Raw genomic sequence first — 26,975 nt, forward strand, 5'->3', positions numbered from 1 at the left:
TTACTATAGGCTATTGCGAATAGTATGCGTTTAGTTAAATTGACTTCCGACACGCCTTGCATTTTTAAATTCTTGACTCAAGTTATGGGGAACACCCTGTATACGTTCATGCATACACGGTCATAGAAGCTAGAAAGCAGGAAAACAAAAAGTAATATCTCATTGTTTTGTTCTGTTTCAGTACCTATTGTCATGGCTCAGTCTATGTTATGCTGAGCAAAAGGCTCTGGGGTTCATTTTCCTGCCACGGTGGCTACATTCCGAACAGGGGAATGCAGGACTCCCATGTACTGAAATTCCTCTGTGCATTAATTAACCATGTGTTTAATCTAATCTGGAGCCTTCCTCCACTGTGGCATCTTTTGTTGCTCACAGGTAGCCTTAGAAGATAAGAACGTATTAGGCGTTTTTATATTTTTATGCCTGCATATGGTGTAAAATATGCTAAATAGGGTATTTTAGATAAATGAAGGGTTAATCCATGATTAAAGCACAATTTATGACATATGCGGCCAAAAATAATGTCACAAAAAAGAAAGAAAGGAAAGCCTTCTTGATATTTTTTTTTTCCCACACTTAAGAATTGCATTCTTTCCTTTATCATGTGGTAGGCCCGGCTTACGCCATCCAGAATTTGTGCTGATTATGTAGTGAGCCATTATGTAATTGTCTCAGAGGAATCCAATTTTAGTAACAAGCTACTAGTCCAACCACTTGTGGCTTACAATGCGGTGTCATTTCTGCAAACACATAGTGTCTTACATGCAACCGTTCCCAGAGACAGTGACGTGCAGTCACTTTGCATTCTCGCTTATTTCTAGACTGACACTCAGTAGAATATGCCAGGCTCTTTAGAAGAACATATGAAAGGAGGTAGAAGTTGACATCTTTCGAATGGGAAGAGACACAATGAACCATGGCATAAAAGACTGTCTGGGCTAAAGAGGGCATGCTGTGACCATGTTAGAAACATATGCTCGCTCCAACTGGGGTTTGTGTCCCAAAACGTAACTTGTCTCTTGGTTTGAACTTCTTTTTACTGGCTTGGGAATTTTATCGTTGTGACATAAAACTGTTGAATCCATTCCGGTTCTTTTTGTCTGTGGAGCTTAACATGAAAGCCACATTAAAGCTAGTAATTGTTGATGTTACTTCAGGTAACAGTACAAGCACAGCAGCTTCTTTGTAATGCTTCTTTTTCTCATCTCTCGTAGTTATTGTGTGGGTATTTGCAATCAGGAAATTGAAAATAGAGTCTCTCTTTGTTGCAGTCTGTTGCAGGTGTGTTTTATCAAATTTATGCAGTGCACATTATATTTAAATTGTATGTGCTGCCTGAAGTTTAGTTAGGATGCTTGCATTCAAAACAGGAATATTGAAGAAAGACATTTGAGAAGGCATAGGAGCAAAAACTGTATCCAGCAAATCAAGGAGCTTTAAACTACAGTTTGGCAGCCGAGCAATTAGCTGCTCAGTTAATTTAATAGTGATATTAGTTTAATTATTTTTCCTAATGACTCAAAGATATTCAAGCCAAATGAGCTAGGCAAGACCTCCTGAATTAATTTTTGCATCCACTTGCAATGTAACGAAGCTCAGCAATTCGCTCTAGCTTTTTTTTTTTCCTTTTCCAATAACTGCACAGCTTTTTGTGTTGAGATCACCCACCATTTGTTGCAACAAGTGTATGTTTGGTACAGCTTTAATGTCTGTTAACCTGCAGAAAAACCTTCTTACACAAGCAAACATGAACAAGCTTCCTTTCCGTCTGGTGAAGAGGCTTCTAACCAGTCAGTTTTTGATGTTATCTGCAGTGTTGGTGATGTAACAGTAACACCAACCGTTTAATCAGTCTAGTTGTTATTTATGTGTTGTGCATATAAATCAACACCATTGATTAATGAATTATTCAGTTGACCAGAAGATGGTGCCTAATTGAGCTAAAAAATCAACATCCAGCCCTAATCAAAAGGGGATAGTGTTGCGTAGTTGGTGAGCGTGAATAGAAGAAATCATTATTGTAAATAAAAAAAAAAGTGTAGCTCAAGAAAAACAACACAGCTGTATCTTGCGCTAGTTGACACTCGCAAGGCTTTTGTTTTAGCTGTACTTGAGTCTTACTGATAGTGTGCGCTGAGAGTCATTCCAAGTAATTGGGGAGATTATCACATGATGCTGAACGTCCAGACAGCATTACATTGTGCATGCAGTCTTTGACTCTTGTGGGCCTGGGATTGGCTGTTTTTGAGGATAATGTACCACACTGGACAGGGACTATTAACTGGTTCGATTGGCTAAGCTTTGTCTTTTACTTTGAGTGACAGGCTTGGAGTTTGAGTGGGCGAGTGTGTGCTTGCTTCTCAACGGGGATCCCGGCTACGGCGGCTGCATTTTGATGGGGGTGAAATGTGAAAACACCCGTGTACTTAGATTTAGGCGCACGTTAAAGATCCCCAGTTGGTCAAAATTTCCAGAGTCCTCCACTACGGCGTGCCTCATAATAAAAAAATGGTTTTGGCACGTAAAACCCAATAATTTTTTAATTCTCAACGAGGCCTGCAAACTCGTGCCAAGTGTAATGGGGTCTGTCAGCTTGTTGCATCCGTCTTTTCATATTTGAACATTTAAACAAAAAGAAGCAATCACTAGGAGGTTGGTGAGCTAAGTAGACTTAGATATCCTGCCACACAGGTATATGATACAGTTGTTAAATAATATTGCTGCCTTCTATAATGACGGTTAGGCAGTACTTGCGGCAGTGGCTTCTGCAATGGGCACAGAGAGAAGCGAAACAAACATTAAAACATTCTAGGGTAATTTTGTATGCATACGTTTTTGTTGTTCTTCTGCGGTGAAAGCTACACAAAGGCTTTGAGACTTTACAATTGTGGTGCGGTCTCTGGTTTACATTTATTGGCGCTTCAAATGATTATTGCATTTGCCTTGTGCTCATAGATTTTGCGAGTATTGTGTTTTTTCCTGTGTATCATATGTGTATTTTATTATTTAATGTACAGCGGGAAGCTGTGGCTAGGTGTATAGTTTAAAACAGCCAGTGGTGTATGAAAGTGCATCATTGAATTTTCTTTAGTTTTATGCTGTCACATTAACTATACTTGTTGCTTGAGCAATGCTTTTATTTTTAGCTGCTTAGGATATGACTTATGTTCAATGTAACTGTGCTGCATTTTCGAGCATCAGTGTGCTGTGGAGTACATGCTTGGTAATAGCAGGGACTGCAGTTTCGATTGGGAATGTTGATGCGCCTCCTTTCACAATCATGCGACAAAGCTGCAACAATTGCTTTCTTGCTTGAGCTTTTGATCAGGGCAGTTGTTGAGATTGAGCTTGATGCTGAGCGCAATGGTGTGACATTTAGGGGCACACAGTGCAGGGACATGTGCATTCTCATGATCGACTCTTGAATGGCTGACACTGGCCTTAGTGTCCACTTCTGAGCTGAGTGAATGAAGTAGAATCTGCCAAATGCTGCAGAAATAAGGGAACCAAATGTTAAAGGCTATTCATTCCAGTTTGACCAGTGCCTCAGTAGGGCTCAGATTTCATACATAAGTTGCATTTTGCAGTGCATATTGTTTTTAACACCAGGCCCATATACAGTAGCTGCCATTTTGTACAGAATAAATTGTAACTGCTTGTCAGCTGCAGTGGCATAGAATGAAAAGAGCAATTGTTTCAGTGGCAGGCACAGTGGTGTCACCTGAAGGAAACAGGGAAAGAAATGTCACATGTAGCAAAACATGATGCACAGCACATTTCACCATTACAGTGACAGATGGCACCATTGTTCTGCAGCTGAGAAAGTACAGTTGTTATCTGGAATCATTGCAGATGGCTTGTAATGTAGATTCATTCTATTTCAAACAGGAAGCTACTGCATTCGAATGTAGTATTAAAAATGGTGTGTAAAATTCCACCTGTTTGCGAAGTTCGAGCACTAGTGAGCCAAGGTTAGCCAGAGAAGCTCTTTATGCTTGGCTTCCATTTTTAATCTATATACTGTAGGTATCTCATCAGTCCAGTTGCTTATGTAGAAAGAAACAATTCTCTCACTCTTGATTAGCCGGGCTGTTGTTTTCAACACTTCTTTTTTTTTTTCTTGTGGCAAGAAGGTTTTGTCCAATTGTGTTAACTTAGTGTAGGAGTCACCTTAAAATTGTCATTTTCCTTGGTTTACGCATTGCCAAATTGTTTCTTCTGAATGTGGCAGCTTGATCAGTATGCAGTGATGCTAACAATGACCAGGATGTCTAAATATCTTTTTTTTGTGCTTTTTGTTCTTTCTCTCTTGACCATTCATTCAGAAGTTTGACAATGGCAGGATGATAGTAGCGAATATAGCAAAGAACTTGCAAAAGCAGAAAGCTGTTTTCATCTCTCATACGGCACCAAAGAAATTAAGAAATAATAATTAAATCAATTGATTATGCACTGGTTATTTTATTGGCTAATGATATGATAGTGAATAACATGAACATGTGGCAACATAGGCAATATGTTTATCTGAAACTATCTCCTTGACAGGGAGGCCTACTTCCCAGTTAGCGTAAACATGTCTGCATCTTTTCTATTTTCTTTTTGTTTTGCACTCGCGGTGCTTTGCTCTGATTATTTTTCTTCCTCTCTATGGTTCGCCTTGCACTTGCAAGTGTAGGTCTCAAAAAACTGGCAATGTAAAAAAGCCCAGTAATTCACTCTAGCTTTTCTTTTTCGGTTTCCAAAAGATTGACACTATGATTGTTTACCTGGCTTTTAACCATAGTGTTTCCTATAAAAATCATTAGAGGGAAATCTGGCCCTCTAATGGGATGGGCAGTGAGTGGATTTGCCTAAACATTGTCCTTCTGGCTTTGGACGGCCTCGTGACATTGCAAATTGATTATTTTGAACAATTATGAGTGCAACAATTTGCAGTGATCATACATGTGCATGTGAAGCCTCATTGCCTTCACATGTTTAGAAAAACATGATTGCTTGGATATTTGGGTAAATAAGGTCAGATAAAGCTTTGTAAATGGAACAACCAGAATGTCTAAAGCCACAACTATGAAGACTAGACAAATCCATGTCCATCAAACTTCATTTTCACCATGTCGATCAAAATTGATCATTCCCATGGTAGCTGAATGATCAATGCTCAACGATCAATACCAGTGTTTCCTCTAGTAATTTTAGTAGGGAGCTCTAGGCCTCTAGACAAAAAGAAAATGAACAGAGCATCAAGGAATAAAAAGGGGGAGCTGCCAAGCCAGGCAGCTGTTTGCACGACATCAATGTTTTTCTAGTGCAAAGTGCAGATTTTAGAAGCTTTTGAGAAGCTGATAAAAGAGAACTAGCATGTATAAGAACCTTCAGTTTAAGTTGCAGTTTGTCTTGCTTTCTAAATTGTTACTCTTAATTCAGGAGATGTTGGAGGGCTAGTTGGTTGGTCATTATCATTCTAAAGGCAGCACACTTGTTGAGACCTGGACGAGCACTAAATCACAAAACATAAGCACTCATCTGGGAGGGGTGGAACGAAGGCCAACTGGAACACGTGTCTCTCAGCACTTGTGCTTGTGTATTTTAGTTTTTTTCTTTTTCTTGTCTCAACAAGTGCACTGTCTTTATGAGGATGCTTGTTATCGTCAGCCCTTGTAAAATGATCATCAAAAAAATATTGTGCAAGTTGTCAGAGCAGTGTTCTCTGAGATGCTGTAATCTGCCTCAAATGCAATTTGACCAAATCTTTTGACTTCCTTACAACAGACTGAAGTTTGCAATTTGCTTTTTTTTTTATCTTGCCACCCAACGGATTCCATAATCGGTACACTGCTATCCCTTTTTACATGGTGTTGCATTTGTCATCAGTGAAAGTTGTTTCGACACATTATGGTTCAAGAAGACTTCGAACACGACCCTTGCACTGTTTGTCCTTAGAAATGGGCACAATTTTTGGTACTGAGGGAACTGTCATTTTGGTAGGAGTGCTTGAAGAGCATTGTGTTGTGTGGAAGCGAGTCATTACTTGGTGGTTGCGTGAAACACCCCAATTTAATTCAGTTTCTTCTTTGTTTGTGATATGACATCCATCTGCCTGTTTCAAGCAAGCTCAGGTAACAAAACATGCATAGTAACAAAAAGAAATTCTGGAATTTCTTTGTAGGAGCTTTTCTTGCCAGTTCTACCGATTCTGCCAGATCTTTTGGTGTTTTCTTTTTCTTTTGAAGTTCCTTTCTTTTTTCATCCTAACATTCCTAACGATGCACGTAAGACGACATATTGATGTATTTCAGACACTGGGAACACCATTCCATCCATGTGTCAATTTTGCTGTCTTGAACGACATGTCTTTTATACTCAGTTTGCAATACTGCAGTGTCTGCACACACTGGACAGGTCTGTAGAGTTCAAATGTTGTGCAATGTGCGAGTGTTCAACGTTGCCTTTCTTGTGGTTGGTTTTACAATGCAAAGTTGCTTCTTGAAATTGTATAGATAGTGCTTATATACTTTTATGCCTTAGGTAGCAGAAAGAAGTGACGTGATGGTTGGGTTTGGTGCTTCAGAATTTTTCTTGATGTAACCCACTTAGTGTGGTTCTTTGCCTCCTGTGGTAGTTTATACACGCTGCGGCGATATGGATCGGTCAAGTGATCCGCACCGCACAGCACTGTTGGACTCTGGACTCTTGTTGTTGGACTAAAGGGTAATGGATGTGTGTATAGATCAAAGTGATATTGTTTGCCCCCTTTTTTATATTTTGATAAAATGCTCACAGGAAAGAAAGTGTGTGTGCTTCTGGTGTTCTTGACACTGCATACCCATCAACAGTTTATTTACACCTTACCTCTCTAAGTATTTCTAGAATATAAGTACTTAAGTGTCTATAGTTTATAGATACTCATAAGCACTGTAGACACATTTGTTAAGTCTGGAGTTGAGTACCAAGTACAAAATTACTTCTTGCTAATGCGCAAAAGAAAAACTAAAGCTGAGTTCTCATCAACCTGAACAACTAATTTGGGTGTCAGCCTAAACAAAATTCACAGAAATACAGCTATTGCCATGTTTGGCTAAGCACATGGGTCACGCTGGTCCTGACTTGATGCTACTGTTGCATCTAAGAGTGGAGCTAATTTCTGTTTTACAAGAACAGCAAGCTTGGGACCCAATTTACTGGATCCATTCCTTATCGATAAATTTATCACGTCTGCTTTTGGTCATCATATCAAGCTTCCTTGTGTACAAGGGGAGTAAAGTTGGAGATGGATATTCTACATGTTCGAGCTGAAGTATATTACATGCTGCCCAGCCTTATTATCTCGGGTGATGCATAATATTGCCTAAAGTAGGCTGAATATTAACTTGAATCGGGTAGTACTAGTGATGCTGTGTAGATGTATTCAAAACTGAGCATCATTATCGGCTGTTCAGCTGCACTTGCATTACTTTATAAAAGTGGTGATTTCTAGCAGCATGCACAATGCTGTTGTCTTAAAACTTAAAATTAGGCATATTTCCTAACAGTCATCACAGCACTTTACTGAGGTTGTAGTTTCCATTAAAGGCAACAGATGAAACTGTGTATGGAGTTTTGCATGCAATATTGGAATATAAAGTTTGCTTCCTGAAAAATTTGTTTTTAAACCCTGCTTGCAATGCAGATAAACTAGTTACCAGAATAATTAATGCATTGGCTGAGCTGATTAGCAAGACCCTTGGGTGTCAAAAGCAATTGTATTTTTTGTCACTTTGCATCTTCTCAAAAAAAAAAAAAAAAAACTTACGAGTCACATGAGAACAGCCCTTATTTTTCCTTTCTCTTCATAAGTTGCCTCCTCAGTCTGAAAAAATTGCATCCCTGTCTTGTTGGTGCATGCGAAATAATGCGAAATTTGAGTAGCTGCAATAGTTTGCAATAGTAGCTGCAATGGTTTGTAGCTGCCAGATAGGTGCAAAGCTAGATTACACTCAAAGGCATATCTGTCTGCATAAAATATCGCACTGTGTAGCTGGGATAACTATGACTTGGGCATTGGTGCTGCCACATCTATTTTCGTGCTACTTTTAAGAAATTAAAGAACAAAGAAAGAAAGGAGACTGCAGGGGCTAGTTACTAAAAGTATTTTATTCATGAGTAAATTTACTTACAACTTAAGAGCTTCTCGCAAGTGATTGTAAGATGCCATGCAGCAAGTTGTCAAGTGCCAGTGCTATAAAGTTTTGCAAAACTCTCATGCCTTCATCACTTGACAAATTGATGTGTTGCAACTTACTGCCATAAGTGACGAACCCTTTACCTCACCTCGGAAAATGTTTTATGGGAGCACACTCCGGAGCTTCAGATTTGTACTTTCCTTTTTAGTGGAGACTTGTACAGAAAAATATGAGCGTGCAATGATGATAATGGTAAGTTCATCTAGTGCATGTAGTCTCCATAAATGTGTGATTCGGTAAGTGTGTATGTGGGTCTTCTGCCTAATGCTGAGACAAGTGTGTGTGTGACTTAACTGCTATTCATTTCCACGTCTATCCTTAGGGTTGCAGGCCGCCCCTCACGATCTGTGGAGATATGCACTGGAGCCGAGAGGCGTGGGGCCAAAGCGCTATCAGTGCCGATTCTGCAGCTACAGCACCGAGTACTCGACGAACCGACTCCACCACGAACGACGTCATACAGGCGATCGACCATTTCGGTGCTCAAGGTGTTCCAAAGCCTTTAGCCGTAAAGACCATCTGAAGCGTCACAGGCAGGGCCACTGCTTGTCCTGTCGGGACTAATAACAGCATTTACATTACGTCAAACCTGATATATTGAGTATGGTCAGAAAACGTCCCTGCTTAAATGCTTGAGCACTTTCACTTTTGCACATCCACACAAAAGGCCATTCTGAACACCACATAAAAAGCATTTGGGTATATCCTTGTGACTAAAGCTGGTGAAGTTGTTGCAAAAGGGCTGCTTAAAGGTGCCTGCACTGGTATCGAATATTCGTACATCACACTTTATCCTGTAAATGCGTAATGTGAGAATCAAGGTGCAAGACAGTTTTAAGTGAACCTTTGTGTGTGGTGTTTTCAGTTGCATTGTGGGTACTTGTAAACTTTGCGAGGCATAGCATCTGTTTACAATGATTTGCAAAAAAATGCAATGTGAAAAAGATATGCTATGTTAGTGGCTTTTCACAAACGGGAGAAGCATTGTATGTTTTTATTACATCTTTCCTATAAAATGTTGAAGTTCCAGTTCATGAGCAAGGGATCCTTGAATAATATGTATTGACTTTTTCCATTGTTGTGCAGAGGTAATATATTTTCATCTAATTATTCGTTAATGGTTCTGTGGTTGTATTCAAGTGTTGCCATGCAATTTGAAATGAGATGACATAATATTTTAAGAAGTCTGCATGTCCAATATTTATGATTTAGAGGTTGTTTCTCAGAACATGGCCCAGAATTCTTAAATTGCAACACCTGTGAACACATTATAAGTGCTTGACATTCATTATCTCATAAAATGCAATGGCAAACATTGAGCAGAAAAAAACTTCAGCATTTGTGCTTGCAAAATGTTTTTAAGTACGTACCAGAAAGCAATTGACCATGTGACTGTGAGGTGGCTAGTTTTATTCATGTTAACAGCAAGCACCTTTGTGATAAGATAATGTACTGCTTTCAGATATGTATACCTACGTAAACATGCCATGCCATTCAAGCGAAGGGGTTCTATACAAAGCTAATTACATAAAAATGGGGCTCTAGCTTTATGGCATTGTTGTAAGGGCTTTCGAACCTTTTACTTGTTAAGCTGGACCAGCTTTAGAGGTTATTATAATTAATTGCTTTTGTTGTTGAAATGTTTGCACTCCACTGTTGGGGATGAAATCATGGGTTCGATTTCCATCGGTCGCAGCTACTTACTTATGGGCGCAAGATGATTTCTCACTCGTGTTTGGATTTTGGGGGCATTGAAAAACCAAAGCGGTGAAAATCGGGGAAACCTGGGTTGCGGCATGTCTTTCAGCCCCTAGCATAGCTTTGAGACGTTAGACCACACCGGCCAATCGATCAATCAATCATTAAACATAATGTTTATATGAAGTCACTAGCTGTGATAAGAAAGCGTTGTTTAGCCAGTACATATGCATTTTAGTGGAATACCTGGGCACTCTCTCAAATGGCACTGCTGGTCATGATGTGTGGTGATGCAGTGCTTTAACTGGTATGGGCTGCAGTGTTGTTCTGTTGCTTTGCACTTCTTGGCTTGTAAGCATTCAGTAGTGGTATTCACTGAAACAGTAAGCCTAAAATATGTATGTGCCAGCTAACACCTTGCATTAACTGAACTTTTTTTTTTCGCTGGAGTTGAGTGCACTTTACTATCAATGTACACTTCACTTTATGGGCCGGGTGCGTGGTCACTATCAGTTTGCCAGTGTTCACTACCATAACTGTCCACACAGGGCTTACAGAATGAGTCATTTTTGTTGTTATGAATTCCTGTTGTGATGCCATCTTAGCATGTGCCCCTCTCCCCCTGTGTGGGGCAGCAAACCAGCTGCAACCTGGGTAACCCCCCTGCCATTCCTTTCCTTTTTTTAGATAGCAACACCTTTGCTGGCCATATATTTGCAGGTGTTTATCAGGGCATAAGTAAGAGCCATCAGCCAGATGCAAGTTGTTTAATCTTTAAGGGAACAACAGTTTGGCTTCAGATGCATTTGTTTCCAATTCTGTACGTTTCCAGCTGTGTGTGTTGAAAGAAATAAGTGTTGCTTTTGACAATCTCGTGGAGGTATTTGTATATATGTACAATGCTTTGCATTCCATAAATAATGCCTGTTGAAATCGGTTGCTTTTAAGCAGACTATGGACATTGGTGATGAACATTTGACTGGTGAGCACATGATATTGTGTTTATCATTAACAACCTACACCCATGATATAATGAAGAGTTTTCAGGTCAGTGTGTAGTAGGCATGAACATTGTTATTACACCTTTGGTTTGCACTAGTTGAATGAGTAAATGTCTGTTTATCAAGCTTAGAAGTAAGTAGACCACAAATAGGCTTGCGTCATCGGTTGCAGGGCTGGTACTGGCATTTTTTTTTACGCAAGAAGTTGACAAGGGTAGTGGACATTCACAGTAAGGAAGCAAAGCTGGCAATACATAGCAAAAATCTTACACACAGTGAAAAGAGCAAAATAACTTCAGAACAGGGAATTGACCAGCATTACGAAAGTAACATCACTAGAAGATAGGGAAATTTAGAACAGTATAACACAAGTAGCCAGTCTAATAAAATTATGAGAAAACAGATGTAAATTTAGAAACAGTATAAAACAATAACCGGTCTGTCTGATAAACTTTCAGCACTTGCTGAATGGCTTAATATACATATATCACTGGAAGCTTTGATCATATGCAAGTGTTAATAGTTTATATAGGTTGGCAGAACAGTCTTTCTTGTCTTTTAGTCAGGTTACCAGATGCCCACAAATCTCCTTGTTGAATTTTATTGAATGTGTCTTGATTTTCATTTCATTTTCCAATTGTTTGGTTTCTTTACCTGGTGCAAAACAAATATATTGTTGTTTATTTTGCTTGGTATTGCCTTCGTACATGCTGTTTGACTATCTATCATGTAACTTTAATTTACTGTTTCACATCGGTACCGTAAACAGAAAGATGCACTTTTGCTACCTTATAAGTTGAACTTGGGAAGTGAGCTCGTTTTAAATTAGCTGTATGAAATTTTAAGCAGTGACCCATGGCAGATGATGCCAATCCGCCTCTGCAGGTTCCTTGTTCGGAAAGGCCAGCATTACCTTTGCGGGAAGTTGTTGTTCACTTACCTAAGTGACAAAATTTTACTAATTAGCATTTTATTAATTAGAGCAATTACCACATGGCAAACTGAAAGTAGTCGGCGCTCAAGCTGTGTCTCCTTAGTAGAACCCCTGAATTTCACACCAGTTTCAGGATATTTATTCCTCAAACATGCTGCAATATATGTTGATGTTCCAGGTGTTATATGCTGAGGAGCTTTCTCCTCAGACTATGCAGAACACCAGTGTCTCCTTAGTGCACATTGGGATTGATAAGCTTTGATTGGTTATTATAACATGAGCCCTAATGTGACCAACTGGAATTAATTTACTCAGTGAAGTTCAGTTCATCAGCTAATTGAATATCGTAAATTTCTTCATAAAAATAGTGCTGGCCTTTTTAAGTAACCAAATTGCAGAGGCTTCCGAAACACTATAATCAGCTACAGAATATTTTGTAAAATTAGAGCACAGCTCTTAGGTGCCCATTCCTGCGTTGAGCTTCAGCGTCCCTCAGCGTAACCAAGTGAACGAGCACAGCAGAGGATGAAAGATAGTGATAGCGAGGAGAGCGCAAGAAGGAAAGCAGAGGAGGAGGGTATGATGAAAGCGTGAGAAGAAAAGCGTAGTGCCGCCCAAGACGGGCTCTGTGGCAATGACTACTACGAGATGATGCCAGAGTAGCACAATCATAGTCTTTTCAACAATGACACCATCGATGAGGCATGCGGCGAGCTGGCCCACCGATACCATATATGGAAACAAAGAACTACATAAACAGATGCCTGTCTGTGCGGCTGCTGTGAATCGAGCCCGCGCATCACCCATGCGCTGCCCACGTGCTGCCTCTCGCGATCTCCCAATTAGCGAAGCAGTCGTGCCACACTTCGATCCGTTTGAAATGTGCTGCATGAGACAGATTGTCTGTGCCAGCCGCGCTACTGCCAGCGTTCTCTTCCTAATATAAACGACGTACCTATATAACGATAATACAAAGTATTGACCCCACGAAATGAAAACGTATAGAGCTGCACTCAAAGTTCACAATAGGAAGTATCGTAATTGTTGGTGAATTTTTTTGGTGCACATAATTTAAAGCATTTTGTGCAGTGAAGACGTTCATTACGAGTATCGTGAACCAAATTTCACTTTATGAACATGCAACATAACTTAAAAATTATGTTGATTGTAAATAAAACAAAACAAAACCTTGTGGTGGTACTTTCTCTCTCACGAGTCATTTCACTTCGATAGTTCTAATATGCTTTCCAAGTACACTTGACTAGCGGATGTATGGTATGTTGCTCTGTTGTATGAAATGTGTTCATAGTGCACAACAAAGAGGGGAGCTATTGAGCTGTGTTTGCAAACGCTGTGCTTTCCTCATTTTTTGAGCTCTGGAAAGGGGGCTGGGGTTGGGGTAGTGTTGTGAGAAGTACGATCTGTTTGTAACAAACTGCTGTATTTTGCCTTTATTTTTAAAAAATAAACACACAGCACCTGTCCAGCTGCCAAAGGACCTGACCCTAAGGCAGCTGCAGTCCCCGTGCGGCGGCCATCACAGAAGTGGGAGCGGTGGAAAGCAGCGCAAGTTCCCCTGTGATTACTGTCCATACACAAGTGACTATAGGTAAGTAGGAAAACGACAAGTCTTTTCAGATGAGTGCTGAGCTCACAACTACAAGTTCATTAGTGTGTGCATGTGTGTGTGTATGTGCGTGCGTGTGTGTGTGTGTGTGCGTGTGTGTGTGTGTGTGTGCGTGTGTGTGTGCGCGTGCGTGTGTGTGCGCGCGCGCGCGTGTGTGTATGCACATGCATATGTAGACACATTCACAGAACAAATTGAAAGAAAATGATTGAAGATGAAAACTGAACACACACGACAGAGCCTTCTGAGAACATCAGTGAAAAGCAAAAAAAAAAGAACAAGGAAATTAAAAATATATCTGAAGGGCAAGTGCATACTAAATAAAAATTTGCTCTTGTAAAAACAACAATTTTTTACTGCAACTGACAATTTGCTAATGCACTTGTTCCCTTCCCTTTCAGTACTAGATAAGGGCTCCATCATTTCCCCCATGTTATATTCCTTGTGACTGAACAAAACCGTTATTTTGTCTGTTATCAGATGGCATCGAAGCCTTCTACAGTAGTCAGGCCGAACATTAAGTGCAATAAGTCAATAAGTATGTTGGTAATTTAAATCCAGAAATCAAGTAATCCTAGCTATGGATGGGAACACTCCCTCCAGCGGCTATGGGGTAGTGCTGCTGAGCACAAGGTCATGGGTTCAGTTCCCGGCTATGTAGGCCACATTTTGATGGGGCCAAAGTGCAAATACACTTGTGTACCATGCTTCGGGTGCATGTTAAAGTACCTTAAGTGGTCAAAATTGGTCTGAAGTCCACTACAGCATCCCTCATAGCCCACTGTGAAGCTTTGAGGGTTTAACCCTTTGCAGTCATACGTAATTGCCTAATTTGTGGTTGTTCCAGTCACGAGCCATTTTGTGCATTTAGACCTGCCGCAGTGACTTAGGCTAAGCGGCAGGCTGCTAAGCCTGAGGACGCGGGATAAAATTCCGGCCATGGCGGCTGCATTTCGATGGGGGGGGAAATGCAAAAATTCCCATGTCCCGTGCATAGGGGGCATGTTCAAGATGCCCTGGGGGTCAAAATTAATCTGAAGTCCCCCACTACAGTATGCCTTGTAGTCAAATCATGGTTTTGGTACTTAAAGCCCCAGAATTCATTCATTACTCATTCATTTTGTACGTTTGGATGCCACACAGAAAAGCACTTTCGTAAATGAACAGATCTCAAGTGATTTATTTCAGAACATTTACTTATTCCTGAGGCTCTCACCAGTACTTGAGCATTATGGGGTAGTGCTCGGAGCACTCTCCTGGGTGGAGGCCGAGATTTGCACTGCAGGTCTGTAGGGTCTTCATAGTCACTGTCTTCTAAAGTCGTCCTAAGATGATTGCTGACTATCTGAAGGCGAAACGTATTCATCCACAGCGCTATAATGTAGGGGTGTGCGAATATCAAAATTTTCTAGTACAAATTGAATATGAATACTTAGCTTAGAATATTGAATAATGATGTGCGCATGCATTTATTAGCAAGTTGGGTTAATTTGTTATGTTAGAACATTGCAGTTGCATTGTCTATGTTAAAAAGCTAGGCTCGTAAGCCGTTATACTAATACATTGTGTATTTGGCTAATGTTAACTTGGAAAATTTAGCAATTCCCACTAGCTGTCCTCGCCAGCCTTTGCCTTACTATACTGCTTCAGATGCCCGTAGACACGGAGGCATTTCAACCTCTGCCAGTCATCACCCATCAGACTTGCTGTCAAGCAATAAGTTCAGAATTGGGGTGGCGTGGCAATAAATAAATAAATAAATGAATAATAATATTAACTGCACCCTCGCTATCCATAAACCCGTGCCCCTTGCTATTGAAAGACTGGCTTTTCCGCAAATTTTATATGTTTAGTAACTAAGTGTACTTTACAGGTGAAATTTCGCTAACAGCATGAAATCATCACAAAATCGCCTCAAATATTTTTAGATTAGATAGAAAAAAAATGCTAAGAACCACATTTGCTCCCACACAGCCACTAATATATTTGTATCCATCTGAAAATATTTGTATTTGTATCGAATACGAATATTGAATATATAATATTCGATTATATTCGAACTTTTCGATTACTCACACACCTCTACTAATATCATCTCTCGATCTTTGAACATATGTGAATTTTGTCCATCAAATTCACGCGCAGGAAATGACGCCAACCTGTTGGTGCTTCGCGCCACAAATTTTGTGAGAATCCATTCAAGCATAAAGGAAGAAAGAAAAAAGAACTGCCCTCATCTAGAGCCATCACAAAGTGTGCTTATTGAAGAAGTTCTTGAAAGCTGGCACTACCAACCCAAATAATCGGCGAATGTGAGAATGCGCATCGGCTGCTACCCAACATCTGACCAGAACGGACATTTTCACTTGCTGGGTGGGGCCAGACTTGCGACTGCAAAGAGTTAAACATCCCAAAATTTCAGTTTTTATGGACAGAGCCTATATTTCGCAGTGGTCAAGGGTACATGTTGCAGCTCTTCACTGGACACAGCAGTGGAAAGGGCACGTGACAGTAAGCACAGGTGTACAAGTTTCCTCCAAAATTGGTGGCTGCCCTTGAGCGTGCATCTTTTGCTTTCTTCTGTATCGTGTACAGGGCCAAGCTGAATCGCCACATGCGGCTGCATACTGGGGAGCGGCCGTACCAGTGTGAGGTGTGCGGCCGGGCATTCACACGCAAGGACCACCTGCAGAAGCACCTGCCCACCCACGATGGCCGCGTGCTCAAGGACAGCCTCTCAAGTGACCACCACCACCACCATCACAACAACAATGGCAACAGCAGCGTAGCCGCTGCCGCTAGCTTTCTGGGCAGCCTGCTCAGTGCCAGCTCCCAGCACCCATACAGGTGCAAGCTGTGTGGCCGTGGCTTTATTCAGAAGCACCATTACGAACGCCATGCAAAGACCCATGACGATCACTTTGTCGACTATTAGTCTTATCTCGCCGACCTTTTGTTCAGTGGCAACGGCTTTGCTGGTGCTGTCTTGTCTGTGCTCATAGCCTCCCTTGCACAATTCTTTGCCTGCTAGGTTATTTGAAAAGCAGTGGAAAAGCACTGCTATGTGAGGCATACGCTGCCACTGTTGAGCATGATAGTTGTAGCAGATTTTATGTTAATATGACTGTCGAAAAATAGCAGCAACAACGAATACAATAGCAGGCAGCATTTGAAATATGACTTTCCACACCACTTCTTTATGGAAATGTTTACAAGGAGCTCTGGTAACAGCTGTTAAAGGAGATGTTGACTTTCCTTTTCTGCCATCATCATTGCTCTCTGACAGTTATGCCAACCTCTTTAGTTGCTGTAGATCCAGATAGTCTACATCTGTGGAAGGCAGCCTCTAAGACAAGGGAATGTCTGGTCTAATCTAGCAGGCATCGAGTGTTCAAAAGAGGCCACAATTGGGCTGCAGCCAGTGTGGGGATGTCCACTGCTTGCCCAATAAGAGGTTTCAATTCATACACTGATTTGACCATATATTGAGTGAGCTAAAGTAAACTTGAAACTGACACCTCTAGGTTTCAGCTTTGTTGTCTTTTTTACTTTGTTATGTAACAAGCTTGTCTTGACCAAGTGCTTGCTCTTCAGCGCTTTGCTGTGTTGGAATCGGTTAGAGTGACATCACTTGAGTGCGTTGCTGGGCATATTGGGACATCACTCTATAAAGTATATATATAAAACCAGTGCCAAGAGATGAGCACAGAGACGAAGGAAGCAGTCAGTCAAACACTGGGTGTTAGGATGTCCAGCGTTTCTCCTGTCATCTTACAAGTCTTTGTCATCATCCCTTTTGTGCTGGTTTTGTATATCCCGTAGAAACTTGTCAGCTGCATTTCTGGCAGCACGGACAGGCAGTCACTTGGTAACAGCTGGTGCTGTGACACAGACAGACGTCATCGGCCTTTGGTTCTTCAGCAAAGCTGATGACTTCAAGCGGAGTTAGGCCGAGTTGATCACAAAGCAGGTTTTGTGTTTTTGCGAAATGCAGATGATGTGAAATGTAGCGCGAAAGGCAGTTTTCATGAAATCGCTGCAAGGATCCACATGTTTAAAGACAGGATGACCTTGTCCACCTGAACTTGACTATGGATTAGTGTAAACCTTTAGTTTGCACCGAAACTGCCTATTTTGCACAACATAGCCAGTGCAATCATTCACAGACATTCACATGCTGGGTTGTATATGGACGGCAGTTCAAGTCTTATAGGCTTTATTATGGAGAGGCCAAGGCTGTCAAGGGAAGTTATTGTGTCCCATAAGTTACCTCCATAAGTTTTTTGATGCTGGCTTCGAAGTGAGCCACAATCAGATTGTCTTGAAGAGGCTGCTAGCTTCGTGGCGGGTCTTAGCTGCTCTCCTTGCCTCTGTGAAAGAGCCAGGATGAAGTGCAATGTTGTGAATACTGCTGCCGTCAATCCAGCTTTGTACAGTGAGCAGGGATCTTGCTAGCAAACTGGTGCTGTTCTTAATGTTTGCTTACCCAGTATTTGCATGATGAGCTTGTCAGGCCCAGTTTATTTGTGTGTGACTTAATGTGATGTTGTATGTGTGACTTAAATAATGGCCCACCGCTAGATATTTATGCAGTTCTCCGAAGCTTTGCTTTTTTCAGTACAAAGAGACACAGACATCACATTGATTAATTATGGTTCACAACGCAACCAACGCTCTTTCATAGCACTTGATCTTTGCAGTGCACTAGTCAAACACATAAAAGCTCTTTTCAAATTGCAGTGCAATTTTGTCTCATTTAGTGCCATGTGCTTACACCTTCACCAACTCCCAATGTGCTTTAAATATGTTATATAAGCACGTTGCTTCAGCACTTCCGAAACGATAGTTGAATGCTGTCGTGCGCCAGTCGGGTTCGTAAGCAGCTTGCTGCAAAAGAACTAGAAGGACTTCTTTCTACTTAGTGCTGGAGATATTTTCGCTGAAAAATTCTTGACTGACGGCCTTCCTTGTTTCCTCTATATCACCTTCATTTCTGTCATAAGTTGTCTGTCTTGAAGTAAGAGAGAAAGCATCTGTCAAAAGAGTTTTGTTGATGTTGCGGTCTTTTAAAAAGGTTTGGATAATGGGTGCTGGGATTGCTTTAAACAGCACAAAAAAGTACTCCACATAATTCATTCACCCCCAAAACAAGTAACTTTGGTTCAAAAGACTTTAATGTGTCTGTTTTGAAGACATATTGGAATCCAGTTGCGATTTTCGCAGTTATGGACCTCAGGCTAAATTCAATAGGAGCTACAAATCAGCTTTCTTCTGTAACAAGCCAACCTGATGTCCTGCCCAGTGCAATGTTAAGACGCTGCATCTGTATGTGTTGTTGGTTCACAGCATGATTTTTGCAGCTGTACTTGTTTATCCTTGTCTCACAGTCTAATGGCTGCAAATCGCATTGCACAAGTGTAAAATGAAACCTGTTATGCTGACCCAAATGATCAAGGGGTCTATATCCTGCATATAAGCAATCATTGCTTTAATGGCAATCTCGGTACTGGCAATCTGTTCATAGGAGTAAAACATTTTCTGACAATCTTATTATATACTGATAGAGCACTCATACTTTATAGCACAAAAATCTTATTGGTACAAATAAGTCAACACATCCAAACGCTTTACTCCATTTTATGTCAGCTTAATGTAAAGACAGTGAACCAGCATTAAACATCAAGTGTTGAAGAAGATTGCATAAGAAGCTTTCACAATGCATCTAAAGCATTCATAAGCCAGTTGAGATGTTCAATGCCACATCATTTGCGACTGACTCCGCAGGCAACCCTTAGGCAGTATTGACCTTGGTTCGAGAAGTACAATACTTTGCTCGTGTGACAATCTCGTTTTAGTGCGAGCCATGGTCATCTGACCACCAATGTGTTTATAATGAGGCGTTAAGGCAATCCGTCTTTCAAAATGCTATCTGACAATGCTATGGAGTAACTTGCTAGCAAAAATACTTAGTCTCGGAGAACTTGCTTGCGAATAATTACATGCTACTTTTGTCACTTGAGCGCACATCGACGCAAACATGGTGTCACTTTTCTTTTTGTTTGTTTTGCCTTCACAGAATATAATTCTAAGTTTCTGTATTGAGTACAGACTGAAGGTTTTTGCTTGTCTTTATTTTCTTTTTACATATCTTCTTTTTAAACTCAGGGTGAAGCCAGAGAGGTGAGAGCTGACAGACTTCCCAAGTGTGAATTTCACTATTTGTTGTAAGCTCTGTTTCACAGAGTGTATTGATTTCATATTGCTTGGAAAGAGTGCAATCCTATAGTCAGCTTTTGTTTTCATTGTTACATTTGAACCCTAACATTGTTTTCTCTCTCTCCCTCTTTTGTTGTTATTGCAGAACTGCAACGTGCGTCACTTAGCTGCGTTTTTGTGGTGCCATATCTATTTAATTCATTGTTACCTAGTAGTCAGCAATGTCCGGGCAGCACAAAAAAAGAAAAGTGGGAAATGCAGACCAACTTATTCCAGGACTCGTTTTTTCCTTTCGTTTTTTGTTTTCCTGTCATCTTGTTTTTCAAAATGTTCTAAAAACCAAAGTTTCTTGTTTGTTCCGGCTGCACATTCTTTCATGGTCTGGGACACGTCTCAGTCAGCATCTCTTATTTTATACCGCCAGTGCAAACATAATATAATCTTATGTTAGAAAGTTGTTTCAGAGAATTTGCCTGGTTCTCATGCTTGTCTTTCATCTTATTTTTTTTTCTTTCTAAACGTTTGCGTTTTCAGTGCTTTCAGCTTGCTGAGAATATTAGAAAAAAAAAACAGAGAGTATGAAAGAAAAGGATATTCCCATCTATGGTTGTTTCGGCGTAGTTGTCAAATAATTTCAGGTTGCATTGTTGGTTTGCTTGTTTGCAATGTGGTATCTTTTCTCCTGCTCGACAGCCTCAAATCTGACAATCCTTTTAGCAATGATAGGAGTATGGTACAGTTGACGGGTCTTCTCGAGTCCGTTCCTCCAGCCTCTGCTCACCTCGGATCTCAAGCTCCTCTGCTAGCAGAATAGCAGAACTGCTGCGCTTACGACATAAACTGGTGCTAACTCTTGCTTTCTGTTAGTTTTTCTGAGCTGTCACAACGCAGCCACATACACTTATAGCTTGTTTGAAGGCGAGTTTGATTCATAGGGGCTAATATGCGGTGAATGTCAGTTAACTCTGCTTTACTGGGAACATTCTTAGTCGGGATAGCCACGCGCGAACTGAAATGACCGACACACGACCCTTTGGGGCCGCAGTTCAAACTAGTTGGCATTGCGGGGGTCCAGTTCACCTCCTCCAGGCGTTTACTAACCCCCTTACTTTACCGGGCACTATCTAGTGCGAGGACGTTGTGCGGCACACCTGGAATTTCACTGCTGTTAAACTGCTGTGCGTTGGATTGGCTTGCGTTGGATTGTGCATTGACTTTTAGTACGTGCCTCCATGTATGAAAGGAGACTGTTCACATCAGCCCATGAAAATGATATCTGTTACTGCGCTACCTATTGAGAACGTTTAATTTGTTTGGTTGCGAGTTCTTATCCCTACTCTTATCTATGGATGGTCGCTGAATTTACTTCTTATTAATTTGATAGATGATACTAAGATCCGTGAACATGCCAACTAAAAAAAAATGATATGCAATGTACCTCATTTGCAAAATTATTAGAGAGATTTGAGAAGCAATTTGTAAAATTTTATTATTTTATTATTTTAGGCAAGCTCGCTATTAAAAATGGTGCAGTTCTATATATTGTTGAAACTTGTACTGTCATGGACAAATCCATACTGAAAGGTATAGAGCAGAACATTTCTCATGGATAATGGATCAAAAGAGCAATTTTTCATTGCTATGTATCCAGTTGCCAATTATAGCTCAGGCATCAAACTGTGCTCACACCATCTAGAGTGGCCAAAGTGCAAATAAAAGAACATATTCTAGCATAGGCCTAACCTTTTTCATGTTACTTGCCCATGATAGTATGTACATCATTGTTGCCTATTCACAAAGTAATTGCCTTATCACAATCTAATTAAACTCTACCAGGCCGCCAAATTGCGTCCTTAACCACACATTCAATGGTCAGTATGTAAATTGTGTGGGCCTGTAGAAAACAAAGGAACACTCTCTCCCACCCACATAATGTGACAATGTGAAGCTTTGATGTAAAGATAGGTAAACTTCAGCCCTGTTGTGTGATGTTAATTTTATTTTATTCCTTAAAAAACACTTTTTTTCAACACATGCCAAAGCCCAGATTGATACCTGCACAGTGTAAGAACTATTTATTCAAGAGATATTAATATAATGCAAGTTTAATAGTGTTCTTTTAATGGAACCGTGTACAGCCTTGTATCAAGTTGTGCTGCATTGTTTATCAGGAAAGTGTACAGCACAGATGGTTATATACAGAACTATGTACTATGCTTTCTAGCGGAAGCAGAGAAAAAAAAAAGAAAACATTTATTATATTGCGTGAGTGTCCCCTTGTAATCATATATCATGATGTCGACATAAATAGCCAACTCTGTAGCATGTCTGAAGGCTGTGAGTGTAAATCTGTTCATTGCGAAGCACAACGTTTGTGCAAGCTGCTCAGGTTGATTTGTCCGGCCTTTCTCTAATGCCGCTGTTGCTTGTCAACTGATCCTGTTTCTGCGCGATTACTCTGCCGTTACGACAACTGGATAACAACTGAGACTGAACGTGCTGATTACATTAGTCACCTGCAAGCAAGATGTCTCAGAATTTCACTCATTGCTTTAAAACTGATTATTGTTTACTTGCCTTTTTCTCTACCTAGGTTGTTGCAGAGTTTAAGGAAAGACAATTAGGAAGTGAGATAATCATTTCAGATAATCATCGCAGAAGCTTGCACATTTAATGTGTGCACCCGTCGAATAAGCAGCTGCTTTCCACGTCTATTGTCTGTGTATGTCATAAAGAAGGCATGCTTTACAGGTGGCAGGAGGTCTATTCAAGGGTGTGCTTCTTTTTTATCTTTGATAGACCCTTGCAAAAGTTTAGTCAGCCTCCTTGCAGAGGGATATACCTTCCACTTGGCAACAATAGAATATCCATTACGTAAAAGTTCTTGTGTAACACTTATTGTGAGGCGAATGCATGCGGGCTTGTTGTATGTATCTGCCACACAAACATTTCTACCGCAGAACTCTGCCATAACAACGCTGGCAGGACACTGAACCTTATCTCTTTCCCAAAGAACACGCTGCAGCGTTACGGTGAAAAGATGTCATTGCGCAGAAAAGCTGACATTGGAGAGTTTAGCCGATACATACACAATTTATTGTTGCCGTTATTCTGGAATGCAGGCATAAAAATGTGAACAGCTGCATTGGTGGTGGCGTCTGGTGACTTGTTCAAACCAGGACGTGCTGTAATGTTCTTCTGTGTGACACTTATTGGCAGGGAGAAGTATAAACACTAGAGAGTTTGCGGCACTGTGAGACCGTTATGTCAAAAGATGAATTGTGTGTAGTCACAAAGTGAAATAAGAGGCCCACGTAGTTTAGTTGAGCAGTGTGTCACTAGGTGTCCCCACCAATACTGCTAGTGCTAGTGTTTTGATAGAATGGTATGCACTACAGTGTATGTGTAAATTCTGTCTAAAATGCTCTGTTGAAGCTTTGTGAAGGGTCCATCACGGCAATTGGCTAACATTCGGCTTAGCAGCATTGCTGCACAGACACAATGAGGCTGCCTGGCAGTATACTGCATACATCTTATTTCTCTTGATGATCTGTTTTATACTCCTCCCTGGAAGTGTGCTGCCCATTTGAGCTCTGTCCATTCACGTCGAGTTGGTAGATTCTCGGGTGAAAGTTGCTCAATATGTGTTTCCTTGCCTTATGTGCTAATGTACCAGTGTGCCACCATGTTAAAGAAAATGTATTGAAACGTATCTCACAATGTTCCCATGTATTTTATGTCTATTTGTGTGTGTAAGTGTGTAAGTGAAAAATGGCCACAGCAGTCCATTACTTGTCAAGAATTAGGGTAATTCATGCAGCATATTGCCTCTCCCTTCCTGTATGTTTTATGTATGTTTCATTATTTCTGTCACTTCTTTATTTGGTTTGCTGTCGCTAGTCAAACTGTTGTACAAATTCTTAAAACATAAAAAAAAAACACTGGCTCACCAGTGTTGAAAGTACACACGGAGATGAATTCTGTTGTTTAGTTTGTGCATTAGTATGGTTGGCATATCAGTACACCTCTGGTTCTTGTAGAAAAGAAAAAAAATGCTCTCATGTATGCAGCAGTCAAGAAAGCAAGTTCATTATGTTAAGCGATCTGCATAGCCCCTTCCAGCACTTTTGTGTCGCTTATGTGATGAAAGTAACATGCAGTTCATTGATGTAGGGAGACTCCATAAGCAAGCGTTGAGGCTACTTCTCTTCACTGGCTGAGCACGCTTTCATGAGTATCAAAACTGGGTATTACAGTTAATTTTAATTTACACCAAATTAAACAAGGAACTACCCATGCTTGATGTGCTGTTGCACTGGCAAGACCATATAAGTGGATATACACTCAAAATTAAATTAGTAATGAGTCAGTGGTATGCACAAAAAAAAACAAAATTGAAGCTGGTGGCATAAATGCACTAGTAACTGTGCAACTGCCAATAAAATTTTCAGTAGATGGATGTCGATAAAGTTAACTTCTTGCAACCAGGCACTCGTCCCTGAATTGGAAAGTGCATTCTTTATTGACATCTCCAACAAGATCTCTAGCAGTGCCATTATGTGTACTGAACTGTTGCAAGTGCCTGCAAAACATGTGTCTTCTGCATCAGCTTGCAACAGTCCAAATGACACATCTTTTGGCTTTGCAATCTACACAGCAGAAAGGTGTTCAGTCAGGTACTTGAGCATTTGGGGCACCCCTGATTGTCTGGCTGCTTGCTTGGGCCATAAGAAAATTGTGAATTTTTCTCAGCTTCATTGATCTAAAAATTTGTGTGATGAGATGCATGTACAGTCTTCATTTGGAAGTAATATGACAAAGAGCATACAATGGAATGGGCAGTGCAGTGTGAAGCTTAGCAGATCTGAAGGAAGGTCATGCTGTTGAATAACGTGTTTATATTTGTTAAACTTTATGCGGGCAAGATGCAAGAAGGTGCATATGGAAAGTATGCCAGTGTCGGAAGCATTAAGATAAAAACGTGAGAATTCTAACGAACTAATCCGAGGAAGGCTCTATGTTTCGGAGATGATGTTTGGCTCCTACTTTCTCAGGATTAATTGTAGCAGCAATGTTAAAGCTTTCATTTAAGAGGTGTATCTATGAGCTGCAATTCAGACGTTGGAGCCAGCACTACTGCTTATGTAGTTCTCCACGTTCCTTAATGAATACAGGCTTGAACAGAGCGGCAGATGAAATAATGCTGCACATTATCTGCTTCTGTTCAGTTTCTGTGCTGTTCTCGTTAAAGATGCATGTTTATATTTATTGCATGTGATATTCGTGTTTTCTTTGTCTTTTTGCCAGCATGGGTGTTATGCACTTTTTTGGATTTTGACGTAAGTATTTCACCTAAGGCTATGGGTTAGTTCTGGCTGTAGTATAGTGTTTAATTCTGCAGATTGCATTGTTGGTAGAGGATTTTGTCATTGCACTGCTCACAGCACCATCTCTTTATGCTATTTCTTTCTGGACTGTTGGGGCTGCCTGACTAGGAGAGCAATGAGATTTTGCCTGCCAGTTACTTTTTGGTTGTGGTTAATGCTACCTTCTTCTCATTGGTGCCCAGTCCTTATAGTAAAACAATGTGCATTGGATTTATGTGTTCAATCTATACCCCTCGTGTGTGACTTTACTGTTCGCCAAAGGTTTCTTCATACCTTTACTGGACGCAAAAGTGTGTTTTGTTTGTTTTGTTTGTCTTGTTATTTTTCACTGTAATGAATCAAACTCCATTGGGTTTGGCTAACAGACAGAAATAATATGAAAGTTTGTTGCAGCTTCAGATAAAAGCTACTGTTTGTGAAAGCCGATTAATTGGAAAAGTCATAATTCAATGTGCATAAATCCTGTGTGCAATTCCACTAGTCAGTCACTGCAACCAAGATAGCCAGAATTGCACTTGAAAGTTATTTTGAATTCTTGAGTTACATGTCAGCAGCAGGAAGACAAATGTAACTCTAGCACAGATTCGCGCCACCTTTATTTTGGGAGAAACACAAGGTCAGCCATCTTGGTTGGGCCAACTAGTTGTGTGGGAAAGCCCACTTGCAAAGTTCCACCTAGGATCTATTATCAGGCAAAGCAGTAATTGACATTGTTCCTTTTCTTGTTGTTCTCTGCATAAGCAACTCAATCAGCTGTGGAATGTCCCTGCAGCAACAGAAACATTCAGCTACAGAATATCTTTAGACAGAATTGACCACATTGGTTGCGAAAGCTCATTTGGTGACAGCTGTGATTTTAATTTCTGTTAGTCATCAGGCCCTTCATAGTGCTCATTGCAGTCTCCTTTTGAGCAGTCAAAAATCTTGTGCTAGTGCACATACTAGTTAGGAAAAGTTGAATTCGAGCACAGTGAAGGTTGGGGGGGTATCTGAACATTGTGAAATCTGCTGTTTTCTCTATGGCCGTGTGCCTATTGTGCTGTACTTTAAGGAATGTGTCATATGATAGCACGAAATACTATACATTTGAGTTCGATATATCAGTGTTTGTGTGTGCTGCATACACTATGTCGTGTATGTATGCGGAGTGGTAAACAATATTTTGAGCCTTGTCTATTGTTGCTTTGAATCTGTTGATGTGTTTCTTCAAGTGATATGTGGTGCGACACTTTGGCAATCTCACTTGCTATATATTTTGCTTTATCCCTATTCAACTTTTCGTGCTGCATTCAAAGCACGTGTAGAAAATGGCGGCTACCGTTAGGGAGCTGCCTCCATTATTCACATTCAATCAGTACTTACAGTATGATATACTTTATTCTTGTTGCACAATGGACATTAAAAGGAGTGATGTTGTTTTTGTATGTGGATTCTGAACTTTTTGAACCTGCACCCTGTCAAGAAGAATGCAATCTTGTGAGGACTTCTTGGTGTAACATTGTAATGTTGGAGAATGTTAGCAGATCCATCAGCCTAAATAGCAATCAACATTTTATTTTCCGTTCTGGAATGCCACAGAGTAAGTCAGTTATAAAACATATGTATTCAAGATTATCAGGGTAAGATTTCTTTTTCTGACAAGCTGACAGTGTAGCATTCTTTGCTTTCTTTCTTGGCATCAAATTATTGGTCTAAGCCACTGTAAATGAATTTGTGACCGTGCATAAATTACTGTACTCAGAACAAAAGTAGAGTATAGTTTGCATCAAGTATTCATTTTTCAATGCACAGAGCTACTGTGTGTGTTGGTGTAACAGAAAAAAAGTGTAACATCACATATTTTTTTGTATTTATTGCAATAAACAATCAATTTCATGCACGATTAATGGATTG

General features: G+C 40.4%; 1 protein-coding gene across 1 annotated transcript; it reads left to right on the plus strand.

Annotated features, from left to right (window-relative positions):
* Positions 1 to 26,972, plus strand: LOC142579599 (zinc finger protein 711-like). The gene is made up of 2 exons (XM_075689980.1): positions 1 to 13,461; positions 16,075 to 26,972. The coding sequence occupies exon 2, from the start codon at positions 16,094 to 16,096 to the stop codon at positions 16,412 to 16,414; it is 321 nt and encodes a 106-aa protein (XP_075546095.1). The 5' UTR covers positions 1 to 13,461; positions 16,075 to 16,093; the 3' UTR covers positions 16,415 to 26,972.
* The last annotated feature ends 3 nt before the right edge of the window (positions 26,973 to 26,975 follow it).

Source organism: Dermacentor variabilis, chromosome 4 (assembly GCF_050947875.1).
Source record: "Dermacentor variabilis isolate Ectoservices chromosome 4, ASM5094787v1, whole genome shotgun sequence".
Classification (NCBI taxonomy): domain Eukaryota; kingdom Metazoa; phylum Arthropoda; class Arachnida; order Ixodida; family Ixodidae; genus Dermacentor; species Dermacentor variabilis.

Bases quoted from the DNA above. Each gene is read 5' to 3' on its own strand.
- LOC142579599 (XM_075689980.1), top strand. From the start codon at position 16,094: ATGCGGCTGCATACTGGGGAGCGGCCGTACCAGTGTGAGGTGTGCGGC.